The sequence below is a fragment of the Amblyomma americanum genome, chromosome 4 (genome assembly GCF_052857255.1).
Source record: "Amblyomma americanum isolate KBUSLIRL-KWMA chromosome 4, ASM5285725v1, whole genome shotgun sequence".
Taxonomy (NCBI): domain Eukaryota; kingdom Metazoa; phylum Arthropoda; class Arachnida; order Ixodida; family Ixodidae; genus Amblyomma; species Amblyomma americanum.
This window is the reverse complement of record NC_135500.1, coordinates 50,722,641-50,748,898: the sequence shown is the minus strand read 5'-3', so window position 1 is coordinate 50,748,898 and position 26,258 is coordinate 50,722,641. Positions and strand designations below refer to the sequence as shown.

At 45.1% G+C, this 26,258-nt stretch overlaps 1 protein-coding gene across 2 annotated transcripts in view; it reads right to left on the bottom strand.

Annotated features, from left to right (window-relative positions):
• The window catches only part of LOC144127943 (uncharacterized), a 134,633-nt gene that overhangs the window by 108,056 nt on the left and 319 nt on the right, over nucleotides 1–26,258 (bottom strand). For both annotated transcript variants that reach the window (XM_077660959.1, XM_077660960.1), the window contains exon 2: nucleotides 5,032–5,424. In XM_077660959.1, the coding sequence (XP_077517085.1) occupies nucleotides 5,032–5,418 (387 nt within the window). In that variant the 5' untranslated portion in view covers nucleotides 5,419–5,424. The remainder of the gene's footprint in view (nucleotides 1–5,031; nucleotides 5,425–26,258) is intronic.

The following is a 26,258-nucleotide window of genomic DNA, read 5'->3' as shown; positions in this document are numbered from 1 at the left end:
AGACTGTCATTCAGTGAATATATGAAAAAAGCACCATGAGCGACAGTACAAAATAAAAAGCAAGAAGAGCAAAAGAGCATCTTTTCTCCATTTTTATGTGTCAGGTGCCAACTGTGTTAACATAAAGGCATGACAAAGAGGATGCAACTGCCGCTCTGTGATTCATCTCCAAATCCACACAAACAACAATGGCTCAATTAAGCACATGCATTATATGCAACAAAAGCAATCAGGACGCATGCTCTCAGAAAAAAAAGATTATTGCAGAGTTGTCCTGCAACACAGTTGCTTGATGTTGTTAGCAGCACAAAGAGAACGCGCACTGACTCATGCGTTCGCGCATGTCTCCTCACATGACTGCGCTGAAATAAGTTTTTGCCTGACCAGTACTGCATCCTGTGCACTTTTGGCACTGATAGGAATCTTTTAAGTGCCAAATGACAGCATTAGGATGCAAAAGGAAACCTGAAAAAATTGTGACTCATAATGTAGTTGCCAAAGCTTGGTCACAGCATTTACTCTCTTGGGAAAGCAGTTAGACAAATGTGGCAGCCATTTTTGTGTCCAAGGTTCATAAAGATGAGAGTGGACATAAAATGACATTTGCCATACAACGTTCCTAAAATGTGTAGATAAGAGAGCTGGCATGTATTGATGGTCAAAAAGCACAAAAACTCTTGAGGGTCTTCTTAATCACATTCTTAAAAAACAAAATGCAACAGCATCTGGAAGTTGGCCCACCCTAAAAACAAAATAAGGTGAATTAGTGGGGATTAGTGGGTGGGTAAAAGTAGAGTAGTGGAAATTGGTGAGTGGATTAGTGGGTCTGATTAAAAGAATCTCATATGATAATCCAATGGAGGGTACTAGAATATTCTAGTCCTCAGATTTTTAAATTTAGTAGTGCTGATGATGTCATGACCATCTTGGCCAGCGAGGGAATTTCGTGACGGAGAAACTTGCACAGTAGAACCCCGCTGTATTAAAGTAGCTCGGACCAGCAAAAATCTTTACAAAAGTATCAGGGTCATTACTATCCAGCTGTTGCTGATGGCATGGCTCTGAGTATGCTTCTTACTCAGCACAAAGTGTTTGTTTATAAAGCAAATACACAGAAATCCTGCTCTTATCATCCCTTTATATGATAATTATTTATTATCAGTTATCATATGTTATCACATTTGAGACATAATTTACGTCCTGTGGAAATACCACATTTACATGAATACAATGTGGCTACTAAAATAAAGCACGTTTGATTCCATTTGAAAACCACAGCTTTTCATAATCAAGGCGTCGTCTTCTGTGGCTCCAGTGTCATTTATGCGGCAGTAGTTAAGAAACGCGCACAACAAAGTCAAGTGTGGCAAAACTACCTACGCAGTTACGCTACGCCTCCCCTTCTTGCGGCTACTTCCCCGTGCTTCGCACTGCCATGATACGAATGCACGCCTTTTCCCTCCATTTTTTAGTCCTCACTGCAATTTTACTGGTTTTCCTTTCTCGGCGAGAAGCGCTACCTTCTTTCTATGTTCACAGCCCGCTTTACTATTTCCGTGCGCGCCGCACACTCTGCCTCACGGCCACAAGGTCTTCGAATAGTTCGCTTCTCCTACGGGCTATCAAGCTTGATGGTGAAGCCAATCTGCCTCTCGATCCTTGACTTCGCGCCAGTGTTGGCGGTAACGCGTTACAAGTAACGGCGTTACCGGTAACACATTACTTTTTTCGGTAACTTAGTAACATACTCGTTACTATTTCGGAACTGTAACAGATAACATACTCACATTAACATTTTTCGGTAACATGATGGGTCACGTTAGTGGTCACTTTTTGTTCCAGTTGGGACCCACTCAGGAGTGCATGTTGTTGGGCGAGTTGGTCGTACATCATTGAGTAAAGGTACTGCGCAAAATAATACAAACATGGACGAGAAGGGCACAAGGACGGGCCCATCTGCGCCCGTCCTCGTGCCCTTCTCGTCCATGTTTGTATTATTTTGCGCTGTGACCCACTCCACCCCCTTTTTTAGAGACAAAACATTGGCAGTGGCTTAGCTTGGCTATGGCAAGATATACGTAGCGAGAGGTACGTTTCCCTGGCTGAGCTTATTGTGGTCACTGTATGTTTAGCAATGAGAGACATTGGGTATACACATCTTTTATTCAGTTTGATTGACGGAGACGAAGACTGCCCGATGATCTGTGAAGTAGCATGCAGCGGTCTCAATTTCTCAAGCCTCTTTAGTATACATGCTCTATAGTAGTTCCCTATTGTGTAGTCTGGACGTGAGGGTCTGAAGCTAAATTAAAGTAAAACTTTTCTTTCATACACCAAGAAAGTCCTGTTTCCTTTTGAAATCACCCTAAGTCACACGCAACTGTGAAACCGTGCCGTAGGCTGGTATGCACGTGGCAATTACATCTGCCGTCTGCTTGACAGATGTTCCCGGTGCCACGTAGACTCCTTGGATGACAATGCCGATTTCCAGAAGCAGAACACAGCAGGCTTCACCATTATTCACCGCGATTGAAGGGAGATGTCTGTTTCACGTACACACAGACTCCAGCATTCTTATTTGGTTCAAGCCAACTGCCCAAGGACAACCTCAGGATTGGAAGGGTGTGATAGGCGATCTACATATTGGAGTCGCGGTAGCCGCGGCTGGTGAGCCAGCGGAGCAGGCTGCTGACGCTGCTGGCCAGGCGGCCGAAAGCGTTCTGTTCTGCGCGAGGCAGGTCGCGTTCCCAGCTTCATCTTCTTCATCAGCACCGCTGGCGATGCCAGCACTGCTACAGAGTTGATCTTCTCTTGTCTATACCGCCATTTAGCAGCAGCTGGGCTCTCCTTCTCTGCATGCATGTCAAATGTTGTGGTACAGACGCCCACTGCATCTCCGCCTTTTACACGCAATCCTGCGCATGCGACGCAGGGTTCGGGTGATAGAGAGGCGTGTGGTGAGGCGGCGACGAAGAACCGGCGCAGCTGTGGGGTCTCTCTGGTTGCCATGATATTGGCGCATGCGCACTACAGCTCATCCGCGTGACGTCACGCTCGACTCTGACGGTGGAGCAGGCGCACGGCCGCGGCGGTGGCATGCACGCTGCACTTTGCTCCTCTTCGGTTGCCATGGTAACGGCGCATGCGCACTACTGGCCTCTCCCATGAACCGCTAAATGCTCGACTAGTAGCCCACTGCAGCTCTCGCTACAAAAGCGCAGAGCACCTAAAGTGATGCTAAAATAAACAAAATGTACAGGTTTCCTCGACGGCCCTTGTTGCAGCTTGCATGCATGCCAGAAAACACCTGCCCTTGACGACATACCCAACTAAAAAAAAAAAGACAGAATAGCCATAAACCACGAAACACGTGCACGAACACGCATTCACACACCTGCCTTCACCTACCTTCCCTTCCCGAACCACTCACACACCCACAACTCTACAGAGTGGAAGCATGCCGAGCATTTTGGAAGATCAAATTTTTCAGAATTACTGTAAATTTGTATAGAGCTCAGCGATGTTTTCTTTGTGAAGTTAGAATTGATGATGAAGTGTCATTTTGCGTTTAATGTCACATTGAGAAAATGGCTTCACCATGTGCCACAGTGTTAGAAGCCATCACATGTAACTCTACAGGCAACTTTAGGCCATTATAACATTGCTAAGCTCCTGCACATTTGTGCAAAGTATTCTCGTTAAATCAGGTTTCGCGTAAAATCTTGTTTGGGCTAGAATTTTTATGAGAAAAGTGGGCTTTATAAAATTGTTATCGCAAGTTCTTAAGGCGAAAACTATTTTAAATTAATAGCCATGAAGTAACGGCAAAGTAACGTGCGGTACTTTGTTTCGGTAACGATAACGCGTTACCTTTTTGTAGGTAACGTGGGCGGTAACGTGTTCCTTATTTTTTAGCGTAACGAGTAATGTATTTAGTTACTTTTTCCGGTAACGCCTACAACACTGCAGTGATGTCATCATTTCGCGAGAAGTACATCACCATGACCAGACACTCTTTACTATGGTCGTTTCTTCGAAAAAAAATCTTTACTATAACCGAGAAAAAAATGTACAGTTCTATGGAAGGCGAAATGGGACCGTAGCTTCCTTTTACTATATCCAAGTTTTTACTACAGCCGAGTTTACTCTGGTGGGGTTCTACTGTAATTATGCAAATCGTTGAAAGAACACAGGAGATTCTTGGGACTGTGCTCTTACTTTCGGCGCTTTATCCCTAAGTTTTCCGACGTAACCTATCCGCTTATGTGTTCCTTGCCGAAAGACATTCCTTTTAAGTGGACTCCCGAATGTGAGTCCTCGCTTTTCCAGCTCAAGTTTCCCTTTACCTCATGGCCCGTACTGCATTCTTCCTGCCCGACAGTGCCCAGTGAACTCCACACTGACGCCAGCGGAATTAGCATGGGTGCTGTGCTGATACAACACCATAATGGCATCCAACATGTTGTCACTTACGCAGGTCGCACCCACGGCAAGTCGGAATGCAACTACCCAGAGACAGAGCAAAAGTGTCTTTCCCTTGTTTTCGGCGTGCAATGATTTTGTTCGTACCGACTTTTTATTTTTTGAATGACGACAACCTAAACACTATAGCATCAAAAGTCAAAGGCAAGCACCACATAAAAGCGATGCTGGCATCATCCCGGTTCCTTCCTCACTGTCATCTCTTTGGTACAATGCCTGATGTGTCAAATGATGATGATAGATTTTTATGGTGCAAGGGTAAGAGTGCCATGACACAAGGTATTTTTCTTCTACTCAAGGTGGGGCCAAAGACCCATTTCCCAAGCATTTCACACTGAACAAGCCAAGCACAAGGCAGGGGAAAGCTTTCACCCATTGTATCACCAGTGGGTACCCGGCGACACTGGGGATCGAACCCTGCGCCTCCCGCATGCGAGGCGGATGCTCAGACTACTAGGCCACCGCAGCGGTCTGATGTGTCAAGCACCAAGATATGGGGACAACTTCCAGATGTGAAAATTTAAAGCTAAAGCAGTGCAGTGCCCCTACCTCAGCACTCTTGACACAGCGATGCTTGGCCAGGAGACAATGCAGCACAATGGCCGCATACTCAAGGGAGTCCCTGCCACAGTTCCTGCTGGTGACGGTGACACCGTCGAGGTGAACAATGGCCACTCTACCTGGCGCCACTTCAGTCACTTCGACCCCGATGAACCAGAGCAGCTCGTTCAGGGCAGGCAGACATTCAAGTAGGCTGCAGGCCCTTGTCGGTGTCTCGTTGCACTGCAGAGGGAGACGTAACCTGGTTCTGGTGAAAGCAGTGCGCAGTGATGTCAGTTCCCTGGCCAGTGCCAAGGGTTCTGGCAAATTTGGCTCCATGCGTTTGACCCGGAGGGCATACTCCTGCATCGGGTTTTCGGCAGGAGAGGAGGCCATTCTGCACTGCGAGAAAGCACAGCATGGAAAACAAGATGGCCCCACTCAAGCTAGTTTACCACTGCGGAGTGAATAGCACTGCACTCTGTACAACAGAGAAAAGGTGCACTGTTCTAGCATATCTGGGTGACTAAGAAACTAAATGCCGCCAAGGAACCCCTGGTTCATTGAGTCTGCGAAAAAATGTCACAGCCCTGAATACTCCTCTTCAGGTGTACAGGCCAGGTGCAATCCCTTTATTTTTCGTTTATTTGCACATACCCTCAGGGCCAAAGCCCCAAAATAGAGTGCGGTTTCCACTTGAAAGTTCAGATGACAGGTGTTCAGTGAAGCACAGAGAGAAATAAGTCAGCGATTCTGAAGGTTACTGTAGAAGCAAGAAGCCCGTTATGCAGCAAGGATGGATGCATTCATTACGGATCAACACTTGAGACATCCAAGAATGCCCCATAGAGGAGTACACTCAAAGTGGACAAGGAAGGGGAAAGCCTCAAGGTGCTTGCCAACGTTTTGACAAAAGGAGTTGTCTTTGTGACAAGCATTCATCATTGGCAGGGTTCGAACAGAGCCTTCACTATGAGAAGAAAGGCTTGGTGAAGGGGAGGAGGGTAGGAAGTTGGAAGGGTGTTAGGATGGGAAGTGTGAATCTCATCCAGGCATGATGGCAGCTACAGAGGATATACCTGTACACCTCAAAACTCTGAAAAGAAATACCCCAGCTCAGCAGAAAGGGACTGGGGTAAGAAGGGTGGAGAGATAGCAAACATGGGCTTCACGGGCTGTTCGTCCACACATGGGGAGCTGCGACAGGTGGCATGGTATAGCTGGCTGGGCTTACCTGGATAGACTAGAATGCTATTTAGCACTAAAGCCAAACAAAATAAGCTGCCACGGTGGCTCAGTGCTTATGGCCCTCGGCTGCTGACCCGAAAGGTGTGGGTTCGATCCCGGCCGCGGCAGTTGAATTTTGATGGAGGTGAAATTTCGGAAGCCCGTGTACTCCGGAGCCCTTCACTATGGCACCTACATAGCCTAGATTGCTTTGGGATGTTAAACCTCCATAAACCAAACCAATCGAAATACTTCGAAGAAAAGTAAAAAAAGAAAAAGGGGTGCAGAGAAAGAGTGAAAGGAGGGGGGAGGGAGTGCGAAAACAAAGGATTTCTCAGAAATGGTAGCAGGTGGTGGACAGCCTAAGGTGCACATCTCAAACCAAAAATTTTAACTTTAACCCAACGTTTCGAAGCTGAACTTGGCTCCTTCATCAGGGGTGACTGAGGGCAGTAGCTAGCGTCTTTTAAGTATGGAGGGGAGGAGAGGGTCAAAGGAACGACAGTTGTGATGCGAAAGGTGCAGGAGGAGGAGGAGGCATTTAGGCTGTTAGTCACGCTGGCACACTGCAGGAAGGTGGTGAATGGTGACTTTTTTTCATTGAGTTGAAGAGCCAAGCCCCTGCCTTTCGCATCACAGTTGTCATTCCTTTGACCCCGCCCCCCCTCCCCTCCATACTTAAAAGACGCTAGCTACTGCCCTCAGTCACCCCTGATGAAGGAGCCAAATTCAGCTTCGAAACGTTGAGTTAAAGTTCAAATTTTTGGTTGGAAATGTGCAGTTTATTATAAGTCTTCAAACCCAACCAGACAGGCAGATCTGTCAAAATGTTTAGTTTACAGCCTAAGGTAAAAGTAGATAAGAACGAAGAATAATAAAAGAAAGTGGGAAGAAAAAGGCGAAGAAGAGGAAGGGTAGGCAGGGGAGTAGTGTGAATGCAAGAAAAAAGAGGTGATATGTAGCACTGAAAAAAAAAAAGCCCTGAAATAAATTTTTCTCTTTTTGCTCTAACCCCGTACAAGACCTTTTAACGTCAGTGCCGGAATGTACCGGAGAGATTCTAAGTTTCATTCGGAGATTTTGATCCCTGCTGGTTGTAAGGCTCTAAATTTGTTGATTAGGAATTCCCTTGTGTATTTTCTATCTCTTGCAGATTTGAGGCCTGATTAAAAAATGATTCATTTTAGTTCTTCGAAGTTGTGGCCACGTAGACTAAAGTGTTCCAACACTGCTTTTTGGACACTCTTTTCTGTGTCAGCACAGAGGCCATTTAGTCTAACCCTCATTGATTGTCCAGTTTCTTCGATATATTGTTTTTGACAGGAGGAGCATTGAAGCAATCTTCAACTAGTCAAGTAGGCTACTTTTTGATCTTTTGCACAAATTGGTCATTTACACTGTTACTGCAATTGCTTCACAACTTTTGACTGTATTTTATCGTTATAACACCTTAATGAAGATAATACTGTCCTTCATTTTTTCATTCTTCCTTTCTTTTTTTTCTTTTTAGAAACATTATCTTATATATGCTGTGAAGAAGAAGGGCATCATCCTATGTTGACTGAGGAAAGGAAGAAGAGGTAGCCTGACTGAGGAAAAGAAGAAGAAGAAGAGGTAGCCGCACTGCCAGGCCTGGTCTGGCGATCTCCCCATTGTGTCCGTATTGTGCGGAGCCGGAAACAATAGAGCACTTTCTTCTTTTTTGCCGTCGCTACTCATCGATGAGGAGGCGACTATTAGAAGTTCCAATACAGAATCTCAGTTTGCGCCTGTCTTCTGCGGTTGTTCTGTCTCTTGGCGCTTCTATGCTTGGCCATACCAATGGGAATGTTTGCTCTGCCGTTCAAAATTATCTCCTAGAATCAAAACGTCTACCATCATGAGCTTTCGTCCTGCCCATCCCATATCAGCTTCTGTATTTCGGTTTTTACAACCACTTATAGTAATCCCTACCCCTTCTTTGCCTAAATTTTAGTTTGTATGACCCCCCTAACCTCCTGCAACCACCTCGGCTACGTAAACTGTGCGATCCAAATTTTGGTAGGTCATCCCATGCTTGCCACATGCAACTGGTCATTTAAATAGTCACCGCCTAGTTATGGCCAATCCCCCTTGTGGGTATGTGCCATTGTGTGAGGTCAACAACAACAACAACAACAACAACAGCTAGGCTAATAACAACAACAGCCATCGCTCAGACCGAGCGCCTGCTGACCTGAACAGACGAGAGACTCGGTCGCCACCGTGGTTTCACCGCCGCCTCAGCATTAACCTAAGCCCCCGTTACAATGCATTCAATCCTGGGATGACACCGTTGCTGCAGCCATTGTAAGTAGGGGTGTGGTACTTTTCAAGCCAGCGTTCCTGACTTCCTGCTGATTTTTTCACCACACTCCTATGCTGAATAAGAATTTGAATTTGAAAAGCATATATATAACATTAAGACAATGTGCAGTTAAAGCTAGTCTTTATATCGAAGCTGAAGACTCTTGCTATGCTTCTAACAGCAGTGTCGCTTTGTAAATACTTGTATGTCTTGCTTCTACATCTAGAGCGTGAGCTTATTCACAGGGGGGTTTCTTAGCGAGCCTAGCGTGTACTAGGATATCTCTCAGGTTTGTGTTGCATCTCTGTTTCACCCTTAGTACTTCAGGAAATATTTTCTTGTGATGGTTGTTGCTAGTTAACATAGGGTGGCATTTCGGCATAATTTTGTTTATGCTAGGAAGTGCATACGAGAATTCTGTTTTAAGTGCAGGAGGCCGCTCACAGCTAATGTTTGGTCGTCTTTTAAGTGCATCGCCTCGTTTTAGATTGGTTGCTCATTGGAAAGCATCTTTAAGGAAGTTCTGGGGTTCTGGGGATGGTTCCTATCGATCAGGGCGTTTTTTAATGAATAGGGACCTTTCAAATAGTCGCAGTCATCAGTACATACTCTTCTGGGCACGTTGCCTGTCTTACAAATATGCCTTACAGTGTCTTCGATGAAGGCTAGTGAAATATAAGTATTGCTGTTGATCAGTAGACTTCCTGTAGAGCGTGGCGATATTCTAAAGAAATGGTAGTGTCAAGAACATTGATTTGCATCATAGAGTATTGGAAAGTAAATTTAATGCTGGAGAGCAATGAATTTAGTTGCAAGATGAAAGCTTTTGGGGACTTACACCTGTGTTTTTATATCACGAAAATGTAGTCTTTAAATGACAGGTTTTACTAAAAATAAATTTATAAGTCTAGTCTCCAGTAAACCCACGAATGTTTTCATAGGTTCGTGCAAAGGGTGTGCTCATGCTTGTTCCAAATACTTGAACGTAATAGGAAGAATCGAACTCGAAATAGTTGAGCGCGAGTACCAGCTGAAGTAGTGAGAGATACACTTCATTTTAATGCGGGTGCGGATTATGAGTTAGGGCGTTCAACAGTGCCCCAATCCGACCATTAATGGAAATATTTGCGCACAAAGCGACAACATCAAGTGTAACTAGTATGCTATCTTCTGTGATAATGGCTCCATTATCACGTGATTCTATCATTCACAGAAAGTGCAGCAAGTCTTTGACAAGAGAAGGAAATTGGTTTGGAATGTCTACGAGACAGTGGTTCAGAAAGAGTGACAAGCTCTCAGTAGGCGTATTATTGTTTGAAACAATAGGCCTGCCCAGGATGTCTGCAGTAGCAAATATTCTGTGGAAACTTTATAGATTTTAGGGAATAAGTAAAAGCATCCTGCTTGTTTGTTTGACTGATATATGAAGTTATAGTCTGTCTGCGCTGTTAGTTCCCTGGATAATAGATCTGCCAGTTTGCTCAGAATTACTTGGCAGAAAGCTAAAGCAGGATCAGAATCTGATTTCGTATAATGGCAAAAGCTGTTGAATTGTCTCTGCGCCTGTTTTTTGTATTTTACGGCTGGCAGGATGACTATGCTACCACCTTTGTCTACTGTCTTAATGACTATACCGGTTCTAGAAGCTAACTTGTTTAGAGTAGCCTACTCTGTCGAGGAAAGCTTTCTTCACTTTCGAGCTTGCTTGGTGTTTTCTATTATTTCTTTGGAGACAGATTAAACATAAAAGTCTAGTTCAGGACTCTTCTCTGCATCCGGTGTCGACGAACTGTGGGCCCCAAGAGCAATAGCATTATTTCTAACGCTTCGGTTTGGTAAACACATCTTGGCAACATGTTGGAGGCTGTCGATAAATTATATCTTTATACTCCCCTGCCGACCCTTCTTCACCTCCCGCTTCTTCCTCCTCTTTTATTATCGTTCGACCTGTTTTACTTTTACCTTATGCTCTGCACCACCAGCTACCATATCTGAGGAACCCTTTGCTTTCGCACTCGCTCCCTCCTCCTTTGGCTCGCCCTTTGTCTGCACCTTTTTTTTGTCACTTCCCGGTATTTCTTTGCCATTACTACTCAACTGTGTCCTAGTTTATCCAGGTGAGCCCAACCAATCATAGCAGGACACCTGACACAGCTCCCCTTGTTCTCTATCTCTCCACTCTTCCCACCCCCAGGATTCCTTTCGACTGAGCTGGCCCATTTATTTATCGCAGCTTCAAAAGCCAACCCAATCTTCCTTGGCAGCCATCCTGCCTGGACTCTCAAATTTAAACTTCAAGCTCCATGTCACACCACCCTTCCCACACTACAGCCCCTCCCCCACCAGAACTTCCTCCCCTGAGCAAAGGATCTATTTAACCCCTGAAAATGATGAGCACTTTGCCCAGATGAAGACAAGTCCTCATGTCAAAGCAAGAGCTAAGCAAACTAGTGCTCCCCCTTAACCCTTGTTCACTGTTTTGTGGTATCTTGTCAGTTGGCAGAGTTAGTTGTGGCATCTAGTTAGTTGGCCAGGATGAATGCTATCGCTTTCAGAGCCCACAGCATATGGACATCAGATGCAGGAAAGAGTCCCAAACTAGACTTATATATGAAATCTGCCTCCAAAGAAATTATAGAAGAAACAAAGCAAGCTCGAAAGCAAAGAAAGCTTCCTCGACAGGACAGGCAACTCTAAACCGGTTAGCTTCTAAAACCACTATAGTCATTAAGACAGCAGACAAAGATGGCAACATAATCAGCCTGCCAGACAAAAACAGAAAAAAAGCCAGATGACAACTTAACAGCCCTTGCCATTACAAGAAAATAGATTCTGATCCCACTTCCGGGTTCCGCAAAGTAATTTTGAGCAAACTGGCAGACTTATTATCTAGGGAACAGTCAGACTACAACTTCTTAACTCTGGCAAACAAACAAGCAGGTCCCTTTTTTTTCTTTCTTGAACTCCCAAACGCTTCTGCAGAAGACTTATTTACAGCATATATCCCAAGCAGGCCTATTGTTCCAATAATAATACACTTATAGAGGACTTGCCAATCTCTTTGAGACATTCTCACAGACATTCAAACCCCCTTTCCTTCCTTTGTCAAGGACGCACCGCATTTTCTGTGAATAATAAAATAACTTAATGACGCAGCCATTGTCCCAGAGGATAGCACACTGGTTAAAGCTGATGTCGCCACTTTGACCACAAATGTTCCCATACATGAAGGGATCAACGCACTCAACGCAGTGAAGTGTATCTTTCACTACTTGAGCTGGCACTAATGCTCAAGTATTTAGAGTTTGTTTCTTCTTATTACCTTCAAGCATTTGGAACAACTATGGGCACTATGTTCGCACCGACCTATGCAAACATTTTCATGTGTAATAAGGAACGCCTTACAATGCACTGCATCGTGAACAACTACCGGTACAGTCCAAATCCAGACCAGCAGCAGCGGTCAGTCCAGAGCACGCACGAGGGTCGAAGCGTTCAGCACTTGTTGTCTTCTTCATCAAGTACCAGCCGCTGAAGGTTCAGAAGCTGAAGGCCTGTCTTACAACTTCCCCCGGGCGAAAAGGCGCCATCCCGGCGGTCTAGGGCATTGTGACGACGGCGGGATCGTAGTATGGTTTGAAGCAAGCCGTGCGAACAATTTCACAACCTCGGCGACGGTGATCAGTGGACAGCGTGAGAGGTTCGATGAGGTAATTGACAGGGAATGTCTGCTTAAGAATGCGGTAGGGGCCCTGGTACTTGCTAATGAGTTTGGACAAAAGGCCGGGACTTGCGGAGGGTGCCCATAGCCAAACCAAAGAGTCCGGAAGGTAAGCGGGATGAAGTGCAGAGTGATCACAAGTGCTTTTCTGCTGCTGCTGGGCGTGAGAAAGAAGGATCCGGCAAGCTTTCAGCATTCATCGGCATAAGTTGCGGCTTGGGAAAGAGTCGTTAATTCGGAAGCATCGGGGGAAGTATGGTAGAATGGTGCCCATTGTACAAGAAGGCTCACGGCCGTACAAGGGAAAGCATGGAGAGAATCCAGTGGTGTCTTGAGCAACGGAGTTATAAGCATAGGTGGCAAAAGGTAGAACGCGGTGCCAGTAGCAGTGATCGGAAGCAACATACATGGCCAGCATGTAGCCAAGGGTGCGATTGAAAAAATTGAAATTGAAAATTGGTTGTTGGGGGAAGAAAAGGAAGCAGTATCTGTCTCACATCTCAGTGGACACCTTAACTGTGCCTAAGGAAAGGGATAAAGGAGGGACGGAGAGAAGAAAGGAAGAAAGAGGTGCTGTAGTGCAGGGCTCCGAAATAATTTTGACCACCAGGGGATCTTTAACATGCATTGCATCGCACAGCAAGCACACATTTGCAATTCCTTTGCATTTCGCCTCTATCGAAACGCGGCCGCCGTGGTCGGGTTTGAACTCGGGTACTCCGGCTTAGTAGTCGAGCAACCTAACCACTGAGCCACAGCAGCGGGTCCGAAGGTGCGGTTAAAATGCTCAACCATGCCACTGGTCTGCGGATGGTAGGCGGAGGTGGCGCGGGGAACAATGCTGCATTCTTGAATGACAGCCTATACAACTTCAGAGAGGAAAGCGGGACCTCTAGCACTTAACAACTCATTGGAAGCACCATGGCTAAGAATGATGCGATGGAGGATGAAGGAAGCAATGTCGTGTGCTGTAGCAAATGATAACTGTGACATTTCGGCGTAGCGTGTATGATGATCAATGGCAACGATGAGATAGCAATTGCCGGTTGATGTGCTGGGAGGAGGGCCGTATAGGTTAATGCTAACACGCTCGAAGGGCTGCACTGGGCAAGGCAGTGTCTGCATAGGAGCAGCGAGATGAGCTTTTTGGGCCTGCATTCGGTGCAGGACTGGACGAACTGGCGAACATAACGGTACATCCCACGCCAGTAGTACTGATTTCGTAGACGTGTGAAAGGTCTTCAATCAACTGGCATGGGCACACTGGGGATCATCGTGGTAGTAGGAGCGAATGACGGAGCGCAGATGGGTCAGAGTGACAAGCAGCCACTTGCGACCATCTGGGAGGAAGTTCCGATGGTAAAGAAGCTCGTCTCTGATGGAGAAATGGTGGGACTGGGGACGGAGAGCCTAGGAAGGAGGTCATGATGATTGGTCAGACAAGAAATCCAAGAGGTAAACAATCCATGGGTCTCTGCGTTGCTTGGAAGCCATATCAGTGGGCTCAAACGACAAAGAATGCAGGGCAGATATACAAGGCAGTTCCTCAGAAGGCACAGGGGAACATGACAGGGCAGTAGCATCTGCATGTTTAAAGCTCACACCATAGACAACGTGAATGTTGTACTCTTGGAGTCGCAGAGCCCAACGTGCCAGTTGACTGGGGGGATCTTTCAAAGAAGACAGCCAGCAGAGGGCGCCGTGATTAGTGACAATGTCAAAAGGGCGGCCGTAAATGTTGGGGCAAAATCTGATTTATTTATTTATTTCTGATACCCTCATGGCCCACAGGGCATTATTGAGGGTCGCCAAAAGGATGGCTAAGCACTTCTTGGTGACAGAATAGTTGGCTTCAGTTTTTGTTAGTGTCCGAATGGCGTAAGAGACGTATTTGTCAAAACCAGGTTTGTACTTAGCAAGTACTGCACTAAGGCCGAAGCCGCTGGAATTGGTGTGGATTTCCGTGGGAGAACAAAGGTCGAAATGACGCAAAATTGGCGGAGTCGTCAAAAGGCGACGTAGTGTCGTGAAGGCTTCATCACAGGCTAGTGACCAGGCCGAAAAGTTGTGGCTGGGAAAGAGTTTGGTGAGGGAGATTATGATAGTGGCGAAATTGCGGACGAATCAGCAGAAGTAGAAGCAGAGGCTGACTAAGCTGCAGAATTCTTTTATGGAAGTGGGCTTTGGAAATTCTGCCGCAGCTCGCAACTTTGCCAGGTCCGGGACAACGCTATCTTTTCACACGACATGTCCGAAAATGGTGAGCTGCCAAGCTCCGATGCAGCGCTTTTTTAAATTGAGTTAGAGGCCAGCGTCGGACAGGCATAGAAGAACAGTCTCAAGGCACTGGAGGTGAGACGAAAAATCTGGGGAAACACGTCGTCCAGCTAGCAAAGGCATATGTGCCATTTGAGCCCTCAGAGTAGGTTGTCCATCATGCGCTCATGGGCGACGGTCTCAGGCATCGCAGAGGCGGTAGACAATGTTCGGCTGCGAAGCTCCAGGTTGAGGGGATCATTGGCACCTCCACCATTTGTAATAAGGAACGTCTTACAAGGCGCTGCGCCACGAACAGCTAGTGGTACAGTCCAGATCCAGACCAGCAGCAGCACAAGAGTCTGAGCGTTCTGCACCTGTCGCTGTCTTCTTCCTTAAGCACCAGCCGCTGAAGGTTCACGAGCCGAAGGCTTGTTTTACATATGGGTTTACTGGAGACTAAACTTCTCAATTAATGTTTAGAAAAACCTCGCATATACTTGCGTTAAAAAAACAATTATGATATGGGAGCACGGCGAAAGCTTTGATCTTGCGCCTAAATTCATTCCACTCCAGCATTAAAGTTACCTTCAACTACTCGAGGATGCAAGTCAATCTTCTCGACACTATCGTTCATTTAGAAAATAGCCAGCTTAAAACCATACTCTACAGGAAGCCTATACAGGCCGAGAGCAATACTTACATTTCACTAGCCATCACCCAAGACACTAAGCAAGGCATATTTGCAGCTAATGCACCTTAGAAGAATATGTACTGACAGTGATGACTATTTTAAACACCTCCACTCACTAAAAAACACTCTAACTGATATGAACCATCCCTAGAAGTTCCTTAATAATGATATGCAATGAGCAACCAGTCTAAAACAAGGCAACATACTTAAAAGACAACAAAACTCTAAAATTGTGCGGCTTCCTGCACTTGAATCGAAACACTCAAACGCAATTCCTAGCATGAACAAAATTCGTTAGAAATGCCGCCCTATTTTAACTAGCAACAACCATCCCTATAAAACATTTTCTGATGCACCATGACATACATACACCACAGAAACCTGAGAGATATCCTAGTACAAGCTAGGCTCGATAAGAAATCCCCGATGACAGTAACCTCATGCTGTATACGTAACTGCAAGACAAGCAAGCATTTACAAAGCGACACTACTGCTAGAAGCATGGCGAGAGATTTTACCTTCCACATAAAGACTAGCTTTAACTGCATGTCACCCAACGTTATCTACATGCTTCAATACACCTCCAGTGACAAATAATATATCAGAGAAATGGACAAGCAGTGAGCAAAAGTCAGTATCAGAACATTTTAATCAAAGTGGCCAGAAGTTCGATAAAATAAAATTATTCATTCAGCAATCAGGCTTCAAATCTGCAAGGAATAGAAAATACACAGAATCATTCCAAATCTACAAATTTAAAACCTTACAACCAGCAGGGATCAACGACTCCAAAGGAAAATGAGAATCTCTCGGGTACATTCCTGCACAGAAGTCATTTTTTAAAAAGGTTTTGAATTGGGTCATAGGGAAAAAAAATTATTACACGCCCTTTTTTCTCTGCACCGCACATCACCTCTTTATACACCTCTTTATCGGTTCTTTCACCCTACTCTCATGCCTACACTTCCTGTTCTCCTCCTTCCCCTATCCCTTTCTTTAGTTCTCATTTATTCCTATCTACTTTTGCCTTAAGCTCTGCCCCATCTGCTACCATTCCTTAGGAACCCTTTCCTTTTGCGCTCCTCCCCCCTCCTTTCGAATTGTGTTCTTGTCTATCCAGGTCAGCCCAGCCAGTCATACCATGCCACCTATCGTTGCTGGACACACAGCCTTTCAAGCCTGCTACCCCCCCCCGATTCTTTTGGACTGTGCTGGCCTACTTCCTTTCACAGTTTTGCGGCTCAACCGGTTTATCCTTTTTAGCTGCCATCATGCCTGGGCAAGATTCAGGCACCCCATCCCACTTCTCGCCCTGCTGACCCTCACTGGGCCGTCCACCTTGGAATGAAGACCCTATTTGAACCCTGCCAATGATGAACGCTATGCCCATATGAAGCCAAGTTTTCTTGTTGAAACTTTTCCGAGCACCCTCATGCTTTCCCCTCCCTTGTTCACCATGAACTCCATAGAGAGGTAAAGGGAATGAAGTTTCAACAAACCAGTCAAGACAAGGATAAAGTATGAACGGTGCAAACATAACTACAGTTGTGTCAACACAAACACGGTGCAACTGCACGCACCAAGAACAGGTTCGTTAGTTAGTTAGTTATATTGATTTTAATGGCGCAAAAGCAACTGAGGCTATGATGCGCCAAACACACGGTTAGAGCTTTTGTTAAAGGTTACGCTTTTTATATCTACAGTTTGTATAAAACATTGGCTTCTCTGAGAAATTTAAAAATACTTGAAAAATCAACCAGTGCTTGATCTCCTAAAAGTAACTTGGGGTGTAGTGGGATTTATTCATTGTACAATGTTGTGAAATATTTTTTCCTCAGTTGTTCCAGTTTTTTGCATACAATTAAAATGTGGTTTACCGTGAGTTCATCGCCACACATTTCGCACAGAGGTTTGTCTTTTTTTGCCAGTAAGAAGTTGTGAGTAAGGTGTGTGTGTCCAATGCGTAGTCGACACAAAATAACTTCTATGAAACGCTCCTGATGTGTACATGATCTCCATTCTCCCAAAACAGGTTTTATAGAATGTAGTTTGTTGTTTGTTTGTTTGTCCCATGCAATCTGCCATTTATTCCTGAGTTTACTGTGCAGTAATTTAGAAAAATCCCTCTGTGGTATGTTAACTTGTTTTATATGGCCAATTCTAGCTTGTGCTGCGCAAGCATCTGCTCTCTCATTACCTAAAATTCCAACATGACTAGGGACCCAGCAGAATATAATGTTATGTTTTTGCTTTGTAATTTTAACTATGTTATGTATGATTTTTCCTATTATGGGTTCAGCAGCGTTTGTAGAATGCAGCGCTTTTAGCATACTGAGTGAATCGGTGTAAATGATGCTATTTTTTATGTTTTGTTTTACTATTTGTTCTACAGCTACAAAGATGGCATAACACTCCGCAGTAAATACCGATATATACTGTGGCAATCGTATCATTTTTTCATTTGTTCCTTGAATTACTGCACTTCCGACATGACTTTCTGTTTTTGAGCCATCAGTGTAAAATTCAGTGTTATATTTTTCTTGTAGTGCAAAGAACTCTTGTAGTATGTGCTCGTGTGGTATTTTCTCTTTGTTTACGTGTGTCAGTGTGAAGTCACACACCGAAGGAAGGCTGTACCATGGTGGTAGATATTCATGTCATTGTGCAATATTAGGTAGGGCGTCCAGCACTGCTAAGTCTTCACATTTATCTTCAAAGCGCATTATTAGTGGCCTGATAAAATGTGGTTTATTATTGAATAATCTCCTAGATGGGCACTTGGTAACAATGGGATAGCAGAGATGTTAGGAAGAGAACGGGTTTTTATGATGTACGTACATGTAAGTGTGACTCTTCTATCCTCTAGTGTGGGCTCATTAGCTTCAACATAAAGACTATTTACCGGGGATGTTCTATATGCTCCAGTTGATAGGCGCAGGCCGAGATTATGAACAGGGTCCAGTCGTTTCAAGCAGGATGCTCTTGCCGAACCATATACCACGCACCCGTAGTCCAGCTTGGAGCGCACCAAGGAGCGATATATTTGTAATAGGCATGCTCTATCGGACCCCCACCGTTTTCGCGAGAGTACCTTTGATACATTGAGGGCTTGGGATGCTTTCTTTTTCGGGTTGTTAATGTGTGGTAGAAATGTAAGTTTCTTGTCAAAAGTGACGCCTAAAAATTTATGTTCCTGTTTGACTGGCAGTGTGGTTTGATTCAAGCACAGATTGGGATCTACCTGTAGGCCTCGTCGTAATGAGAACAAAACAGCTACTGTTTTTTGAGGGGAGAACTTGAATCCATTTTTCTCTGCCCAAGCAGCCAGTTTATTCAGTGTGATTTGTATTTGTCTCTCGCAGGACAGTATGTTGGAAGAAGTGTATGCTATCTGTATGTCATCTACATAAACTGAATACATTACGGACTTAGGTATTACTTTGGCCAAAGAATTCATTTTTACTATAAAGAGTGTCGTACTTAAAATGCATCCCTGGGGTACGCCATTCTCTTGGGTGAATGTTATTGATAGAGTTGCTCCTAGACGGACTCTGAATGTGCGGTTAGTCAGGAAGTCGTTCAAGCAGTTCAGCATCCTGCCGCGGATACCTAGCTCTGCTAGGTCGCGGAGGATGCCGAACTTCCACGTGGTATCGTATGCCTTCTACATGTCGAAGAAGACCCCGATACACTGCTGTTTGTGGATGAACGCCTCCCGTATGGTGTTTTCTAGGCGGACAAGGCGATCAGCGGTCGAGCATGCTTTCTTAAATCCACATTGATGTAAATCTGAGTCGACGAGATTCAATTGTGAAGGTCAGTCTAATGTTTATTATGCTTTCGAAAGATTTAGCAATGCAGCTGGTGAGGGCTATCGGTCTGTAATTGTTAGGACTTGTTGGTTGTTTTCCGGGTTTCAGAAAAGGCACCATTATTGCTTTCTTCCACTCGTCAGGTATATTCCCAGTGGTCCATATTTTGTTAAAGAATTTCAACAATGCCTGCACGGCAGCCTCAGAGAGATGGACGAGCATAGCGTAATGCACATTGTCTGGGCCTGGTGCTGTCTTTTTACACGAAGATAATAAACTATTCAATTCCTGGAGTGTGATGGTTTGATTGTAGTCCTCGTGCATACCTGCTGCAAATGGAAGTTTTTTGTTTTTCTGCTATTGCTTTGTGCTTCTGGAACGTGTTTGTGTAATTGGACGAACTGGAAACTTCAGCAAAATGCTCACCTAGTATGTTGGCCTGTTCTTCTAATGATGTTTGTGTCCCGGGTGTAGTCAACAGAGGAAGTGTGAAAGGGGTATGGTCACTACTGAATCTACGAACTTTTTCCCACATCTTTTTTGAGGTTATTGAGCTGTTTATTGAGGACACATATTTCTGCCATGAGGATTTCTCGGCATTTCTTCGAACGAATCGCGCTCTTGCCTTGGCCCTCTTAAAGGCAATCAAGTTCTCCACTGTTGGATACCGACGCAGAGAGCCCCAAGCTTTATTTTGTTGTTTTTTTGCTAATGTGCATTCTTGCGTCCACCATACTTTGTTTTTTTGTGTACGAGTCCTGTTGTTTGTGGTATGGCTAGTGTAGCGGCCGATATTATGCATGTAGTAAACCTTTCGTTAATTTCGTCGATGGTGAGGTCTTCACAAAAATTCTTTTTCTAGTGTGGCATTAGCTGTAAAAAGTGACCAGTCGGCGAGGTGAAGTTTCCAGCGCCGTGGTCTTGTGGGGATGACTGCAGTAGACAATGAGAGCCTGATGATAATAAGTAGGTGATCACTTCCCAGAGGGTCATTTAAAACATCCCATTTAAAATCAGTAAAAAGCAATGGTGATGCGAAAGCTAAATCGAGAAAGCTCATTTTTGCCGAGCTTGGGCATTAATAAGTTGCTTTTCCTGTATTTAAAAGACAGATGTTATTTAAGAGGATAAAATCTTCGATTGTTTGCCCCCTAGAGTCGCAGCACTCGCTTCCCCAAAAAGGGGAGTGAGCGTTAAAATCCCCAACAACCAGATATGGCTCTGGAAGTTCATCTATCAATTCTTCTAGATCATGGACTGTTAATGTAAAATGTGGAGGAATGTATACAGAACCGATTGTTACTGTTTTATAGCTGACAATGCTGACTGCACGCCTCAAATTTTGTATTGAGCTTGATTTCTTGCGCAGGGATGCCGCTTTGGACGACAATTGCGACGCCTCCTGAGAGTCAATATGCCTGCTCGCGATCGCGTCTAAAAGTTTGATAATGTTTCAGGATATGTACATGTTGTGGACCAAGATTGGTCTCCTGAAGACATAAAACTATGGGTAACATTGACCCTAAAATATGTGTTATGTCACTATAATTCCGCATAAGTCCTCTGCAATTCCATTGAATTAAAAAAGCCATGCTTGTGTTTTTGAGAGAAAATGAAAGGTGATTTACTTATGTGGTGGGCCCGTTATGAGGGGCCTGTCTTTTTTTCGCTCACGAGAGCTGTTCCGCCGCTGTAATGGAGGCGGAGTGGGTGTTGTATCCATCACCTCAACAGAGGTGCTGGAGGACCGCGCAGCCGCGGTTGTGTTAGTTTCAGGTTTCTCCCGACGGGGGGAGGTCCTGCGGGATGCCGACCCATGGACCGGCGGTCCCTGCTTTGGCAGTGACAGGGCAGCTTTCGCTGACCCTGCCTGGGGCGTGGATGGCCCTGCCATAGGCTCGGTGGCAGCGGCCTTGGCAGGTGCCGGAGTGCTGTGTGGTGCTACGCCCCTGCGCACCACATCAGCGAAGTTTTGTTTTGCTGTGAGGGAGAGTGTGTTTGTTAGCGCAAAACGCCTTCTCGCTTCTTTGAAAGAAATGTTTTCTTTTGTCTTTATGGTGATTATCTCTTTTTCTTTTTTCCAGGACGGACACGCCCTGGAGTATGCAGCATGTTCTCCTTCACAGTTTGCACAGCACAGGGCTGCGTCACATACATCAGACTGGTGATCGTTCGAGGCACATTTTGCACAAGTTTTACGACCGCGGCAGCTCTGTGAGCCGTGGCCGAACCTTTGGGAGTTGAAACATCTGCGAGGGTTTGGTATGTACGGTCTTACATTGATTTTCAAATATCCCACGTCGATTGTGTCGGGCAGGGTGCTGGTGTTGAACGTCAGGATCATGTGTTTTGTGTCTATTTCCTTGTTGTCCTTCCGGATTTTGATTCGGTGGACATCTATGACGTCTTGGTCGATGAGCCCTTCGAGCATTTCTTTTTCAGTTATGTGAAGAAAATCATTTTCCGATATTACGCCTCGGACAGTGTTTAGTGAGCGATGAGGAGTCACGGAGACCGGGATTTCCCCTATGGACGTTAGGTTGGAGAGCTTAGAATGTTAGACATTGTCACACAGTTCGAGCAATAAGTCGCCGCAGGCCATTTTTGACAGCTTATAGCCAATGCCTAGGGTTTCAGTCAAGCACTTTGACACAAGGAAGGGGGATATTATTCTTGCCTGTTTATCTTGTTGTTCACTGTGGATCACATGATATTTGGGAAAAGTTACTTTTCTTTTTTGAAAGAAGTTGTCTGCCTCGTTCCGCCCTCTTTTGAGAGAGCGATCAGGTTTTGAAAGTTGGGGAGCCATAAAAAACTTTGTTTTTCGGCCATGCACCCCACCACGTGTTTGCCAGCCACCCACCACGGAGTCCAACAAGGGGACGGGACAGCAACTTGCACGCAAGTCCTGCCCACGCCAGCTGTACACCTCAACTATAACCAAATATGACGCAACTCAGGGTAGTTGGTCACACAAGGTTAACCCTCGCCACCTATGAAAAGTGAAACAAAACCGAGAAAGGAGGAGGAGACAGGAAAGTTGTAAGAAAGAGATAGGAAAGTGAAAGATGGAGGGGAGGATAGGAAAAGGCGACTGCCGATTCCCCCCGGTCGGGTCAGGCCGGAGGTGCCGTCTGCAGGAAGCTGGGGCCAAAGTGGTGTGTTGCCTCCGACGAGGGGCCATAAAGGTCCAAACGCTCGGCATCGGCTCAACCACCAGGATACCCTTTTCCCCGGACACGGCGATGCCACGCACGGCGAGGCGCGGGTGCTCAGGTCCGTGGTGATGCACAGTTCACCATCATCCCCTTGCGGGGATGTCCCTGCGGATGCTCGGGAACCCGCGGTGTCGCCACTCACCGTCGCGACGCCTGCAAGCTGCAGGCGCCCCCCTGCGGGGCAAGAACAGGTTCATTACGCTTAAACCTGACATGAGTGTTTGCGTTACACAAATTGTCGCAAAACACTAGCTGCAGAACAGAACGCATGATAAAATGACGGCAAAATGATAAATGGATCTTATGATCCTATAGTGATAAAATGCATCATAACTAGTGTGAGGAGCTTAAAGGCCTCTCTTTATACCTAGGTTGCATCAGCGTCATAATGGCTACCATGTTCAAACATGGTAAGAAGCGTGTTAGAAGCATGTAAGATGCGCGCTAGAAACCTTACGTGTTTTTCGAATTGGCTTGTTCGATTTGATATGTATTTCACCTGTCTGCATGGCGGGGAGAGTGCGCGCTCCATACGGGCCTGCTTCACTGGTGGCTGTGGTCCCACAAGAGCACAGATAACAAACTGCAGCTTGCTTATCTCACCAACATGACATGGTGTGCGATAGCTGGTGCAGCTGGATAGGTTGGCCTCAAAGGTGCTGGAAAGAAATAAAAATTAGGAAAAAAGCAGAGCAAACCCCGACATGCCAGAGTATATAAGACCTCCCAAGCAGTACGGCCAAAGCGGTCAGCCGGACACTAACCTGCAAGAACACTCCGCAGAGAATGGAGTGCTTTTAGAGAGTGGAGAAATCAAAAACAACCTGAACAACTCCAACCTGCAGATTTATTTGTTATCCAACATTAAAACCACCACAAACTGACATTTGCTCTACTTTTCCTAATCCTTATTTCTTTGAAGCGACAGCTTTATAGAACAATTCGTAAGGCACACGAGCTGCCGCATGCCATGTCAGGTTGCGCAAACAAGCAAACAGCAACGTGTTTCTGTGCATGCGCGAGACCGCAGCCACGAGGGAAAACGTGATGAAATAGGCCTGTTTAGAGTGCATACTCTCCCAGTCGGCTAGACAAAGGCAAAGGAAAAGTCAAACTGAACTGCACTCCAGCTGTCGTCAAAAGCTGCAAACATACCAAGAGCACTGTCAAGGCTTTTGCAGCCAATGCTTCAGCAGCCAATGCTTCGCAGCGCTAGTATCAGTCCAAGCCACACTGTTGAGCATTCGTGTTAAAGAGTGCTGACGCCAGTAGAGATGCCATATAAACATCTAAATCTGCCATTTTAAAACTTCTCAGCCCTTTTGCCAATTCTTTGCAAATACAGCCTTTCTGCACACACTTTTAGAGAAAATTTCGTCTCAGAAGTTAAAGCAGTCAAGGAAACAAAAAACAATTAATGACATCAGTAAAAGCAGTGAACAGATAATTCAAAAAACAGCACCTGTTGCAATGCATGCAGCCAAAGGCCCCTCTGGATATCAGCATGCGAACTATGCGGGCACAATATTTCAGAGATCAAAACTAGAAGCCAGAACTAGAGGAAGTAGTCAGGGAAAAAAATAGACTTTGTGACTGTTGGACATCAGATATGTGGTATGTGGAGAGAATGTGGACTTGTTAGAAGTTGGCACCACTTGCCTCGTGTGATCTGCAAAGAAGTTTTTCGAAGCGCAAAGTTGTGAACAACAAAATTAGTGTAAATAAAGAGTAAATTAGTGTAAAACTTTAGAACCTCAAGATGTCGATTATAACAGCTTCCATCTGGCACTGTGAGCTATCCATGCTAGACTAATGTTATCAATCGTGCATTATTCATTCACAGTAGGTGCAATAATTCGTGACTTCCCTTTACTACTTACCTGGAACCTGTATTCTCCCTACAAAAGCGCACATTAAGAATTATATCCTTTTCAAGGACCTCTCAAAGTAGCATGTACTTGTGCAATTCTCTCTCTTCATGTTCTGCCACTAAATGCACTGTTCGAATTCAAAATTGCTCAGATCATTCATAGAATCATAGCAACTAATAATCCACTTCCCATCACTTTGTTCAAAATTCCGTTACTAAACACAAGAGCTGCCACAAACCAAAATTTTAATCTACCTCCATGTCAGAACCTGTACGGGAAAAGGCTCTTAGAATTTAACGGCGCTCTTATTTGGAATACTTTGCCACTAAACATAAAACAAGACATTAATTTTACTCCTGCTTTAAAGAGGTTCTGTTTTCAGAAATATTGTTAATAAGTGACTTCATATTCATTTTTGTATAAACTATGCATGTTATGAGTTATTGTGTTATGGATTGTATTTCTTGTTTCATTTGTTTGCGTGCTGCATTTATTTTGTATCCTATGTTGATTATGGACCCGTTACTAGCCAGTGGCTATGGGTCCATCAATGTTTGTTTGTATTTTGCAAGATATGCAATAAATAATGAATGAATGAATGAATCAGCAAAATTTCGCTTATTCACACTATTGCAACTGGCTGCTAAACAATAAAACTATAACTCAAGCCGTCTACCCCCGGTTTTTATGTAGCTAAGTGATTCTTCAAGTGCCTATAAGCCTGCCTATTTTGATTTTTGTTTCAGCACCTAGATTTCTGGGCTTTAGCTGTAAGATACAAAAAACCAACTTTATGCAACAAGTCAGCAGCCCCACCAGGTGCCATTGGCCATATGACGTGCAGCAGACAACACAGGAAATGGCAGGAAGCACAGATGCCACTACGAACTTGTACCACGGTCCTCGTCTGAGGGCTCACACTTCACAAGAAAACAGGCACAGCAGCAGCTTGTATTGTTTTAGCACCAGCCTTTGTGCGTGGCACTCCAGCCTGACCTAGAGGAATGCATTCCAACCCCCAGCGGACTTGGACGAGCCGGGCTCATCATAAGCCAACTGTCATTTCTGGCTCATGACGAGTCCAGCTTGCCGTGTATTTTCTGGCATACCGTGTCTGGCTTAAGGCTCGTCCAAAGCAGTTTTTTGGTTTACCAACAAATGGCTGCATGGGAACGAAATGACCATTTTGGTAGCAATTTCAAAAAAAAAAGTGTTCATTAGGTGGTTAAAACTGTCACAATGGTTGGTCACCAGTTCTCAAAGCTGTGTATTAAATGCACCAGGGTATGCCATTCGAGGCATGCACAGTGTATTCAGACAGCGCTCGGTAACATCGGCAACTGCATTTCACACACATGTCAGACAGCAAGGAAAATATACCCTGTGCTGCACATTACCAGTGTGGTTGGTTAAAATAACGTCAGTTGTGGTCAACAGCAGATTTTGTTTCGTGAGCAGGTAAGCATGCAGGGTTGCTTCCTTTAATTTCACAACAAATCAATCCCCAGGATATTTTCTGTTACAGCACTGCTTCTCTCAACCACGCCGAAACGCTAAGGCTGAGATCTAAAAACCGCAGTGCACCGTGGAGCAGCTCTACATGCTTTCAACTGCACTGAAACACCTGGTGGTTGCATGCGTCCACCACATTGCCCCATTAGGACGTACGAGGAAACGTGCTTTAGACGCCGCTGCTTTGCGCTCGCGTTTTCGTTGATTCCCTATACAAACAATACACGAGCTGGGCACATCAAAATAAAAGAAAGAGCACGAAAAGTCGCGCAGTTTTGGCACACATCGAACAAACAAAGAACAATCAGTTGTCAAATGTGCAAGCGCTGGTGTCACATACAAAGGCAGTGCCTTTCTTCAGTATACAATTTTCAATCTAGAATAAGCATAGCTGTTGAACGGACCACGCTATTCCAATGCGGAGGGCTGAGCTTCACATATGAAGCACTGCTGCCAAAGAGAAGGGAGAAGGCATTATGACTGCAGGGCCTTGAACACGGACACACATAACAAGAGCGAGTACTGGTCAGGGCAGTAATGTCAAGCCAGGAATTGTACAAATCTGCGTGCTCGAGAGCGGAAAGAAACAGAGATGCTGC